Source organism: Oncorhynchus tshawytscha, linkage group LG05 (assembly GCF_018296145.1).
Source record: "Oncorhynchus tshawytscha isolate Ot180627B linkage group LG05, Otsh_v2.0, whole genome shotgun sequence".
NCBI classification, from domain to species: domain Eukaryota; kingdom Metazoa; phylum Chordata; class Actinopteri; order Salmoniformes; family Salmonidae; genus Oncorhynchus; species Oncorhynchus tshawytscha.
In genome coordinates, this window is record NC_056433.1 from 31026986 (window position 1) to 31040096 (window position 13111).

Consider the following 13111-nt stretch of genomic DNA (forward strand, 5'->3'; position numbering starts at 1 on the left):
TAGGTGGTGGAGAAGGGCAGGGTCTCTCTTATTACGCAGATAAGACACATCTCCGCAGCGGTCTCCTGGCTTGCCAGACTCACCTCTACACACACATACATACCCATCTACCCAGCCTCATAGCTCTGGCATGTCATCTCTGATAATTAGCTATATAGATTAGTGGGACTTTAGCAAGACATTACCTTTATGACGCTGGGTGGTAACACTGGTCCTGACCTGCTCTAACAGAGTAGACTGACTGGTTGCAGAACGCTGGCTCTATCTGTTCAATAACAACAAACACAAGGAAGGCACTGTCTCTGACTGAGACCCATCTGGACAGTGCCTGTTTGAAGGCTGGACTTGTTTTGGTGCCACGAATCCTACCTTTGCTTTCAAGCCAATCCTGAATAATTACAAGAGCAAGGGATTTAATCGGAGACCAGCTGTCTGAAGTGTGTGTGCTTCAAAGCAATTGAGGATATCACAGGAGGGAACTGAATGCTGCACCTACAGCTGGACTTATGACTAATGCAGGCCCTCACACACACACGCACACACACACACACACACACACACACCAATAAACGCACACAAACACGCACAAACCAGACACAGACTAACCCCCCTCTACACACACATCCCCCCCTCCGGGTAGTTACCTGAGGGACTCTGCCATGCGTCTCAGGTCCTCGTTCTGCTGCTTGAGGCGCTCCAGTTTGGCCAGGATCTTAGATAGCTCGCGGCTGGACCTCTCAGGGTGTTCGCTGTCTCTCACCAGATGGCCCCCGATGTAGAAGAGCAGCGTGCCCCACGCCAGCAACACCAGGGTGATCCAGCGCCACGAGCCTGCCCAGGGCCGCATCGTAGTTCAGCCTGGCCACCCACACACACCGTCGCGCCCCGTCACAATACCCACCAGGGCATCCTCTCTGGCACCGCAGGGCAGGGGGAGGGAGGTAGTAAGAGAGACGAGGGGTTTTGTGGAAGGCGTGAAAGGGGATACAATTGGGTGTTTCTTTGGTGAGTATTCCGACCAGTCCCCTCTTCTTGTGCTAGAGCATGTTTTTCTCCTCAGAGGGTTCACTGACTGACTAAGGCTCCTGGCTGTTGTTCCTGTCCTGTCCTGCAGGGGTCTCCACCTCCTGTTTTTTCGTGCACCTTGGTGACTGGGTGTTTATCGTTCCACTCCTTGCCCCTTGCTGGTTGCACCTGGTTTGTACACGTCACCTTTTCCTCCGGTCCTGATTACTTCATGTGTTTGGCCTGGCTCCTATGGGGACAGAAAGAGAAAGAGAGGTTGTCAAATGGACAGAAAGACGAAGGGACGGACGGATGGGCGGACGAAGGGATGGACGCTCAGACACACACCCAAACCCACACACATAGACACACAGAGAGAGATGGTCAAACATACAGACAGACAGAGAGACATATGCCTGGGAGAAGAGCTGAGCATCAGACATGCCGCAGACAGTCCCAGAGAAGCACAGACACAGCTCAAAGGAACAAGGTTTGCTGGGTGTAACAGGCTCAGCAGCCCAGGCTCAGCAGCAGCCCCTCAGGATTGATCAGCATGACACCGCAATTTACATTTCCAGCGTGATGAGAAACACAATGCACTGTGATGAGGAGGCAGAGAGACAGGGATGTTTTGTTTACTCTCTCTCTCTCTCTCTCTCTCTCTCTCTCTCTCTCTCTCTCTCTCTCTGCCTTTCTCTCTCTGCCTTTCTCTCTCCCAGTCTCTCTCTCATTCTTTCTTTCTCTCTCCACCTCTCCTCTCACTTTTAGGCATGGCTAAGCCTAATGGCTAATGACTTCCCATGGTGATGGCTAAATCCCCGGCCGTTCCCTTGGTTTTCCCCTGTACACTCCCGCTGCCATCGCCATTGTCTTTGTGACGATGTGCGAACACTGTCAAGGTGATGTGACGAGCCCAATGGAGCATGTGGAAAAAAATCCCTGTATCATCACTTCACCTCCCCCACATCACCGAGAGAGAGAGAGAGAGAGAGAGAGAGAGAGAGAGAGAGAGAGAGAGAGAGAGAGAGAGAGAGAGAGAGAGATGGACGGACGTGCGTGCGTGCGTGCGTTGCCGGGTTTATGACAATACACCCCTTTTCTATCAGCTCCAAAACCCAACAAAGCACTGGACATACAGATGCTGTGTATGGACCGTGCTTTGAGACATGACAGGGAATGTCATGTGTGCGTGCCTATTTGTTATGTGTGGTCTCACTAGGATGTGTGTGTGATCATTATCACCTGGGACTAGCGTGGTAACACATAAGTAGGTTAGCTGCACTGCCATTGTACGTCAGCATGTGAATTATGGAGCATGCTGCGTAGTTGGTATGTAGGACATAAGTGGTGCCATGTAGGCCCTTCATGTTTCACTGACAACACTCCTGAACACAACTGCGGTCATGCACACACAGGGAGAATCTCAATTGCATACTCCTCACATCCTCTCTCCTTGTCTACTTCTCAAAACACATTGGAGGCGAAGGTCAAACGGGAAGGACCTCTGGCTTTCTCGTCCAATGGGTTTTGAGAAGTAGGCGAGCATAGAGGAGAGACGACGCAAGGAGAACGCAATTGAGATCTTCCCACACACAACAAGTCATAATGGCCGACCAGTCCTTCTGGCCAGCTATTGAGAGCCAAAATGATATCGTGCCACTGTGCTCCGTGGCGGCTCTGCACTCTTGTTGTGACTAACACGAGCTGACATGAGGACAGGTTGACGTACTGTATGCAGGGCTAGGATAATGCTGAGCTGTGTTTTTATTATGGGAAATAAGCAGTGCGAGGATTAGCTGCTGCCAGCTAATGCATTTGCTTGGTGGAGTTCAACAAGTTCTCATTTGCAACTGCGACCTGGCCAAGATAAAGCATAGCAGTGTGAACAGACAACACAGAGTTACACATGGAGTAAACAATTAACAAGTCAATAACACAGTAGAAAAAAAAGGGGAGTCTATATACATTGTGTGCAAAAGGCATGAGGAGGTAGGCGAATAATTACAATTTTGCAGATTAATAACACTGGAGTGATAAATGATCAGATGGTCATGTACAGGTAGAGATATTGGTGTGCAATAAAAAATTTTTTAAAAAAAGTAAATAAATAAAAACAGTATGGGGATGAGGTAGGTAAAAATCGGTGGGCTATTTACCGATAGACTATGTACAGCTGCAGCGATCGGTTAACTGCTCAGACAGCAGATGTTTGAAGTTGGTGAGGGATATAAAAGTCTCCAACTTCAGCGATTTTTGCAATTCGTTCCAGTCACAGGCAGCAGAGAACTGGAATGAAAGGCGGCCAAATGAGGTGTTGGCTTTAGGGATGATCAGTGAGATACACCTGCTTGAGCGCGTGCTACGGATGGGTGTTGCCATCGTGACCAGTGAACTGAGATAAGGCGGAGCTTTACCTAGCATGGACTTGTAGATGACCTGGAGCCAGTGGGTCTGGCGACGAATATGTAGCGAGGGCCAGCCGACTAGAGCATACAAGTCGCAGTGGTGGGTGGTATAAGGTGCTTTAGTGACAAAACAGATGGCACTGTGATAAACTGCATCCAGTTTGCTGAGTAGAGTGTTGGAAGCAATTTTGTAGATGACATCGCCGAAGTCGAGGATCGGTAGGATAGTCAGTTTTACTAGGGTAAGTTTGGCGGCGTGAGTGAAGGAGGCTTTGTTGCGGAATAGAAAGCCGATTCTTGATTTGATTTTCGTTTGGAGATGTTTGATATGAGTCTGGAAGGAGAGTTTACAGTCTAGCCAGACACCTAGGTACTTATAGATGTACACATATTCAAGGTCGAACCATCCAGGGTGGTGATGCTGGTCAGGCGTGCGGGTGCAGGCAGCGAACGGTTGAAAAGCATGCATTTGGTTTTACTAGCGTTTAAGAGCAGTTGGAGGCCACGGAAGGAGTGTTGTATGGCATTGAAGCTCGTTTGGAGGTTAGATAGCACAGTGTCCAAGGACGGGCCGGAAGTATATAGAATGGTGTCGTCTGCGTAGAGGTGGATCAGGGAATCGCCCGCAGCAAGAGCAACTTCATTGATATATACTTAGAAAAGAGTCGGCCCAAGGATTGAACCCTGTGGCACCCCCATAGAGACTGCCAGAGGACCGGACAGCATGCCCTCCGATTTGACACACTGAACTCTGTCTGCAAAGTAATTGGTGAACCAGGCAAGGCAGTCATCCGAAAAACCGAGGCTACTGAGTCTGCCGATAAGAATATGGTGATTGACAGAGTCAAACGCCTTGGCAAGGTCGATGAAGACGGCTGCACAGTACTGTCTTTTATCGATGGCGGTTATGATATCGTTTAGTACCTTGAGCGTGGCTGAGGTGCACCCGTGACCGGCTCGGAAACCAGATTGCACAGCGGAGAAGGTACGGTGGGATTCGAGATGGTCAGTGACCTGTTTGTTGACTTGGCTTTCGAAGACCTTAGATAGGCAGGGCAGGATGGATATAGGTCTGTAACAGTTTGGGTCCAGGGTGTCTCCCCCTTTGAAGAGGGGGATGACTGCGGCAGCTTTCAATCCTTGGGGATCTCAGACGATATGAAAGAGAGGTTGAACAGGCTGGTAATAGGGGTTGCGACAATGGCGGCGGATAGTTTCAGAAATAGAGGGTCCAGATTGTCAAGCCCAGCTGATTTGTACGGGTCCAGGTTTTGCAGCTCTTTCAGAACATCTGCTATCTGGATTTGGGTAAAGGAGAACCTGGAGAGGCTTGGGCGAGTAGCTGCGGGGGGGGGGCGGAGCTGTTGGCTGAGGTTGGAGTAGCCAGGCGGAAGGCATGGCCAGCTGTTGAGAAATGCTTGTTGAAGTTTTCGATAATCATGGATTTATCGGTGGTGACCGTGTTACCTAGCCTCAGTGCAGTGGGCAGCTGGGAGGAGGTGCTCTTGTTCTCCATGGACTTCACAGTGTCCCAGAACGTTTTGGAGTTGGAGCTACAGGATGCAAACTTCTGCCTGAAGAAGCTGGCCTTAGCTTTCCTGACTGACTGCGTGTATTGGTTCCTGACTTCCCTGAACAGTTGCATATCGCGGGGACTATTCGATGCTAATGCAGTCCGCCACACAATATTTTTGTGCTGGTCGAGGGCAGTCAGGTCTGGAGTGAACCAAGGGCTGTATTTGTTCTTAGTTCTGCATTTTTTGAACGGAGCATGCTTATCTAAAATGGTGAGGAAGTTACTTTTAAAGAATGACCAGGCATCCTCAACTGACGGGATGAGGTCAATGTCCTTCCAGGATACCCGGGCCAGGTCGATTAGAAAGGCCTGCTCACAGAAGTGTTTTAGGGAGCGTTTGACAGTGATGAGGGGTGGTCGTTTGACAGCGGCTCCGTAGCAGATACAGGCAATGAGGCAGTGATCGCTGAGATCCTGGTTGAAGACAGCAGAGGTGTATTTGGAGGGCCAGTTGGTCAGGATGACGTCTATGAGGGTGCCCTTGTTTACAGATTTAAGGTTGTACCTGGTGGGTTCCTTGATGATTTGTGTGAGATTGAGGGCATCTAGCTTAGATTGTAGGACTGCCGAGGTGTTAAGCATATCCCAGTTTAGGTGAGGTAAGCCCAGGCACTGGGTGATGATGTGAGAGGTTGTATCTCTGGACATGCTGGTTGTAATGGGTGAGGTCACCGCATGTGTGGGAGGTGGGACAAAGGAGGTATCAGGGGTATGAAGAGTGGAACTAGGGGCTCCATTGTAAACTAAAACAATGATAACTAATCTGAACAACAGTATACAAGGCATATTGACATTTGAGAGACACATACAGCGAGGCATACAGTAATCACAGGTGTTGAATTGGGAGAGCTAGCTAAAACAGTAGCTAAAACAGTAGGTGAGACAACAACAGCTAATCAGCTAGCACAACAACAGCAGGTAAAATGGCGATGACTAGGCAGGGAGGGGTCGGATTAACTACACACAGAGCCTGAGTGCAGCTGGGGCCAACAGATAAAACATAAACAAGCAGAATGGAGTACCGTGATTAATGGACAGTCCAGCATGCATCAGCTATGTAGCCAAGTGATCAGTGTCCAGGGGGCAGCGGTGGATGGGGCAGGGAAGCTGGACTGGCGAGTATTATCCAGGTAAGGTAAAAGCCGCTAGCAGTGGCTAACAATGACTAAATAGCTTGTAGCTAGTTAGCTGGTTAGCTTCTGGAGGTTCTTGAGTGTGTTCTAAAAATTAAAAATAATAGCGATTCCGTATCACATTGGGTGAGGCAGGTTACCGGAAGGTATAAACAAATTAAAAATCGAAAAGAGATTGAAAGTAAATATGGGTCCAGTGAGTGTTTTGGACGCGGCGATTCAGACGGTTAGCAGGCCTGTGCTAACAAGCTAACAGTTAGTAGGCCGGGGCTAAACAAGGTCATCATGTTATAGGGAGATAGGTTGTCTGGCTGGAGTAGTAATGAAGATTGTGTTAAGTGGGCTTGGACCGGGTCAGGGTGAGCACCACAGTAGCACTGGTCCCAGATTTGTTTGGCTGTATGGCCATGTCATATATGCTCTTTGACATACAGTACAAACAGATCTGGAACCAGGCTAGTGTTTCTCCTGACACAGCCTTTAAAAAGATCTGTTGGTGCTTTGGCAAGACATTAATCTCCCGTGGGCAGATTTTGCTTGTAGAAGAATCTGCTGGGACTGATTGGGATGCGTGAGATAACGAGCAGCATTAGTTCCGGTTTTTGGGGTTTTTGTCACAGGTTGTTTGGCCGTATCAGGATTGGGGCGAAGGCGGTGCTTCAACTGCTATGCCTCGAATGCTTAGCGCTGTGCCCACACAGATTAGAAAAGGAGGGTGGGAGGGTGTAGAACTCTCAATTTCTAACATGTATGAACACAGATGTTAATCATGCAGCTGACCAAATTATGTGAGATTTTACTTCTGGGTTAGCAGAGACTAGCAAAAACAATGACTATGGCCCCTTGCTACCCCAGACAATAAAATAATAAATAGAGAGGGAACACACTACCCTCAGTGCCAGAGTTTGCCATAGCACAGACCAATATTTGCTATTTGCTAATATTTCTCTAAAACACATACAAAATAAGCAGGGGAAGCTTGTGGCACACTCTGTATCAGTAGGTTACAATGACATTAGTACAATAGAATAGTTGGAAACTATAAGTGAAACTGAAATGGAAGGCTGCCTTCTATGCTGTCTGATTCAATGGTTCAATACAGACATCGTTGTTGTGAATATGAGGTGAAAGAGGAGAGATGACACTCTTCAGACGCTTGCGTTTCACAGGAATGAAAATGTGAGATCCACACATCAACCCTGAGATTCCCGTATAGGTTTAGGCTAAGTGATACCTTATGGAATGTGGGAGAAAATCACAACCTATGCCATGAAATCTATTTTGTTCAAATGGTGAATAATATGTATTCTCATTTCCTTCTACAGTAGAAGTAGTCTAGAGCCACGACAGGATCGGTGGGTCCCCCACGGGACAGTTGAGTTAACATAGGCTAATGCGATTAGCATGAGGTTGTAAGTAACAAGAACATTTCCCAGGACATAGACATATCTGATATTGACAGAAAGCAACAATTCTTGTTAATCTAACTGCGCTGTTCAATTTACAGTAGCTATTACAGTGAAAGAATACCATGCTATTGTTTGAGGAGAGTGCACAGCTATGAACTTGAAAAGTTATTAATAAACCAATTAGGCACATTTGGGCAGTCTTGATACAACATTTTCAACAGAAATACAATGGTTCATTGGATCAGTCTAAAATGTTGCACATGCACTGCTGCCATCTAGTGGACAGATGGTGGTATGCATATCCTTGCTTCAGGACCTGAGATACAGGCAGTTAGATTTGGGTAGGTCATTTTAGGCGATGCAGATCCTTAAGAGTTAATCTATGGGTATTTCTCAATATGCGTACTACCATGCTCCGAGGCCTCTAATTGAAGCAAGGGAGGGTTGGAGCATGGAATGCTTTTCCAACAGTCTTGAAGGAGTTCTCACATATGCTGAGCACTGCTTTTCCTTCACTCTGCGGTTCAACTCATCCCAAACCATCTCAATTGGATTGAGGTCAGGTGATTGTGAAGGCCAGGTCATCTGATGCAGCACTCTGTCACTCTCCATCTTGGTCAAATAGCCCTTACACATCCTGGATGTGTGTTTTGGTTCATTGTCCTGTTGAAAAAAATGATAGTCCCTCTAAGTGCAAACCAGATGGAATGGCATATCGCTGAAGAATGCTATGATAGCCATGCTGGTTAAGTGTGCCTTGAATTCTAAATAAATCACTAACAGTGTCACCAGCAAAGCACCTCCACACCATCACACCTCCTCCTACATGCTTCACAGTGAGAACCACACATGCAGAGATCATCTGTTCACCTATTCTGTGTCTCACAAAGACAGGCGGTTGGAACCAAAAATCTCAAATTTGGACACATCAGACTTCCACCAGTCTAATGCCAATTCCTCGAGTCTATTCTTCTAATTTGTTTCCTTTAGTAGTGGTTTCTTTGCAGCAATTCGACCATGAAGGCCTGATTCACACAGTCTCCTCTAAACAGGTAATGTCTGTTACTTGAACTCTGTGAAGCATTTATTTGGGGCTGTAATTTGAGGTGCAGTTAATTGCCCATTTCTGAGGCTGGTAACTCTAATGAACTTATCCACTGCAGACGAGGTAACCATGGGTCTTCCTTTCCTATGGTGGTCTCATGAGAGCGAGATTCATCATAGTGCTGGATAGTTTTTGCGACTGCACTTAAAGAAAAAGTAAAAAGTTCTTTACATTTTCTGGATTGACTGACCTTAATGATGGACTGTCATTTCTCTTTGCTTATTTGAGCTGTTTTTGCCATAATATGGACTTTGTCTTTTACCAAATAGGACTATCTTTTGTATACCAACCTTACCTTGTCACAACACAACTGATTGTCTCAAATGCATTAAGAATGAATGAATTAATGCATTTCACAACTTAATTTTTAACAAGGCACACCTGTTAATTGAAATGCATTCCAGGTGAATACCTCATGAAGCTGGTTGAGAGAATGCCAAAAGTGTGCAGAGCTGTCATCAAGGCAAAGGGTGGCTACTTTGAAGAATTTCAAATCTAAAATATATTTTGATTTGTTTAATACTTTTTTGTTTACTACATGATTCCATATGTGTTATGTCATAGTTTTGATGTCTTCAATATCATTCTACAATATGGAAAATAATACAAATAAAGAAAAACCCTGGAATGAGTAGGTGTCCAGACATTTGACTGGTATTGTATATATATACTGTACACTTTATATATATATGCATTTTTGTCATTTAGCAGACGGTCTTATCCAGAGCGACCATCTTAAGATAGCTGCAGTGCCGTAAGGTGGCGATTACTTTTTCACACAGTAGCATTAGGTGTTGCATAACTTTGTTTATGAAATCAATTAAATAAGTATGTCATTGTCGTGTTCTTTGTTCAATGAGGTTCCCTTTATCTAATATTAGGTTATGTTAAAGATCTGAAAACATTCAGTATCAAAAATGTGCAAAAGTAGAGAAAAGGTGATAGGGAGCACATGCTTTTTCACAGCACTGTAAGTCGACAACCACACATCACAGGAACAGTAAGTCCACTTTTCCTTAATAAAGCAGCTATTAGCAAACTCAGAGCTAGAGGAAGGGGGGTGGTTGAGGCGAGGAGGGGGATTATTTAAGAGGTAGGGTTTCAGCTGCTTTCGGGAAAATGGGCAGGGACTGAGCTTGGACTGGGCTGAGCGGGAGCTGTCCTCAAGAGACTAGAGGTGACAGAATGGAGTGCTCGGGTTGGGGTGTAGGGGGATTTGAGGATAGCCTGAAGGTAGGGAGGGGGCAGTTCCTCTTGCTGCTCCGTAGCCAAGCACCATGGATGCGAGTGGACGCGAGCTTTGACTGGAAGCCAGTGGAATGTATGGAGGAGCGGGGTGACATGGAGAACTTGGGAAGGTTGAAAACCAGGGGGGCTGCAGCATTCAGGGGTTTGATGGCACAAGCGGGGAGCCCAGCTAATAGCGAGATGCAGAAGTCAAAAAATTATAATGTCAGGTCTAAACCAGGAAATCAAAAATCCTGCCTCAGCACCAGAGTCATTTGAAGTGGAAGGACCACGAGGTCCTGCTGACAGCGGTGACATTTTCAGACAAGTTAGTCGTTTAGCGGTTGTTTCTGACCACAATTTCCCCCTCTCCTCTTCCCCTCAAAAAAAGAGCAACCTGATGTAAAGTGAAGCGCCAGCCACTCCAGCCTAAATTAAATATGTGACGACTCTTTTTTACATTTGCACTAGAGGGAATATGGGTGAATAGAAGGGAATAAAAGATGCGTAGCGCTATTTGTAAGTGGGTAGACTCAAGCCACCGCCATCTCGCCAATCTTCTTTCCGACTAGGCTTGGGTGGTATACCGTATATACCATATATTGGGGTATATAGAAATGAAAACTAGTAATTTTATCTTTTTCAATACATTTTAATATTTGTGGCTACTTTTTAAGTAAATACCTGAGGTCAACTTGTGCAATACATTCGGAGATAACGCAGATTGCATGATTCATTTCACCTGTCACATTATTTTACATTGTGAAGCTTACTGTGGTTCCCCAGAACAGTTGAGCCAGTCATGTGTTTGTTTGTAAATAGCACAACGGGAGAAAGCTGGAGCGGATGAGTCCAAATGTGTATTGACTGGGGTCGCGTTTATATTGAAAACCCAACAGTGTCTTTTCTTGCTTCAGTAGAGGGATCAGGGACGTGCAACTATAGTTTTCCACAGTAGATACATTAGTGCAACACATTCGGCAAGAAATGGCTTGATTTTCATCAGATGACAACGGATGTGCAACGTTATTTGGCTAGCAGCCAAACAATTAAAGGAGTTTACTATGAAAAATCAAGGTATTTTTTTGCAAAGAAAAGATCCTTGGCCATCAAATTTCTTATGTTTATCATATAAAGAATGTAGCTTAAAGTTAATCTTGCAATAACTTAAAAGCATGCAGCTACACTGTGAGAAGTAGCCTACAGGAGAAAAGTATCTGCACATCAGTCAGAGCACTGTCTACTGGTATAATGCCCATTGGTGAATTCTCATTCCGAGAAGTACAACTGAAGCACAAAATGAGTCTGATGCCGAGCAAAAATTACAATAAGAAGCATTTTAGATCTGTATTTACAAAACATAGCAAGATATTTCTTAGGCGTTCTATCTCATTTTCCTCCCTGAAAAATTTACAATTCTGTGTTAAAGCAACCCCTAAGTTTAAGTTACTAGTTATCTAAGTAAGTGGCTGAATTAATATGTTAACGAGGCACCACATTCATTTGTAAACGTCCAAACTCATGAAAAATTACATTCGGTAGGTCCTAACTATCCTGAACAAAAATATAAACGCGACATGTAACAGTTTCGAAGATTTTACTAAGTTACAGTTCATATAAGGAAATCAGTCAACTGAAAAACATTAATTAGGTCCTAATCTATGGATTTCACATGACTGGAAATACAGACATGCACCTGTTGGTCACAGACACCTTAAAAAAAGGTAGGGGCATGGATCAGAAAATGAGTCAGTATCTGGTGTGACCACCATTTGCCTCATGCAGTGCGACATCTCCTTCACATTGCGTTGATCAGGCTGTTGATTGTGGCCTGTGGAATGTTGTCCCATTCCACTTCAATAGCTGTGGAAGTTGCTGGATATTGGCGGGAACTGAAAGACTCTGTCATAAACGTCAATACAGAGCATCCCAAACATGCTCAATGGGTGACATGTCTGGTGAGTATACAGGCCATGGAAGAACTGGAACATTTTCAGTTTCCAGGAATTGTGTACAGATTCTTGTGACATGGGGCTGCGCATTATCATGCTGAAACATGAGGTGATGGTGACTGATGAATGGCATGACAATGGGCCTCAGGATCTCGTCACGTTATAACTGTTCATTAAAATTGCCATTAATAAAATGCAACTGTGTTCGTTGTCTGTAGATTATGCCTGCCCATACCTTAACCGCACTGCCACCATGGGGCACTCTGTTCACCAAGTTGACATCATCAATCCGCTCGCCCACACAATGCCATACACGTGGTTTGCGGTTGTGAGGCCAGTGGGACATACTGCCAAATTATCTAAAATGACATTGGAGGCGGCAAATGGTAGAGAAATTAACATTCAATTCTCTGGCAACAGCTCTAGTGGACATTCCTGCTTCAGCATGCAAATTGCACACTCCCTCAGAACTTGAGACATCTGTAGCATTGTCTTGTGTGACAAAACTGCACATTTTAGAGTGGCCTTTTATTTTCCCCAGCACAAGGTGCACCTGTGTAATGATCATGCTGTTTAATCAGATTATTGATATGCCACACCTGTCAGGTGGATTGATTATCTTGGAAAAGGAGAAATGGTCACTAACAGAGGTGTAAACAAATTTGTGGAAAAAATTCGAGAGAAATAAGATTTTTGTGCATATAGAACATTTCTGGGATCTTTTATTTCAGCTCATAAAACATGGGACCAACACACACCATGTATAACTTTATTAGCTGGATTGCCTATCTTTGCAAGTAATTTATGTCTGTTTGTGCTCGTCTGCATATTTAGCTAGCAGCCTCCATGGAATTTCACTCTTACTTGTGCTTATTTTGTTAGCATTCTGATAATAGACACCCAACGCCCCCTTATGTACTAAGCTAGTAATACCATAAATCACGGAATGAGAGAAAGACGGCATGATGATATGAAAATCTGGATACTGCCCAACCTTATACTGACGCCTCGCACCTAACTCTCAGTACAGCCAGGACTGGGAGATGTCGTCATGATGCTATCACACATAAACACGTGCATGCATGCAAACACACAAGCATGCATGCACACACACAACCATGCGCACACACACACACACACACACACACACACACACACACACACACACACACACACACACACACACACACACACACACACACACACACACAGTACAGGACCTTTATTATATTCTTATTTTAAATGTATGCAGTTCTGTTCTTCAGCTGTTATTGTCTATTAATAGTAAGTATTATGTCA

At 45.2% G+C, this 13111-nt stretch overlaps 1 protein-coding gene across 1 annotated transcript in view; it reads right to left on the minus strand.

The window, feature by feature from the left end:
- The window catches only part of LOC112250474 (alpha-(1,6)-fucosyltransferase-like), a 152970-nt gene that overhangs the window by 55940 nt on the left and 83919 nt on the right, over nt 1-13111 (minus strand). The window contains exon 2 of the mRNA XM_042321801.1: nt 645-1255. Coding sequence (XP_042177735.1) covers nt 645-847 — 203 coding nt within the window. The 5' untranslated portion in view covers nt 848-1255. The remainder of the gene's footprint in view (nt 1-644; nt 1256-13111) is intronic.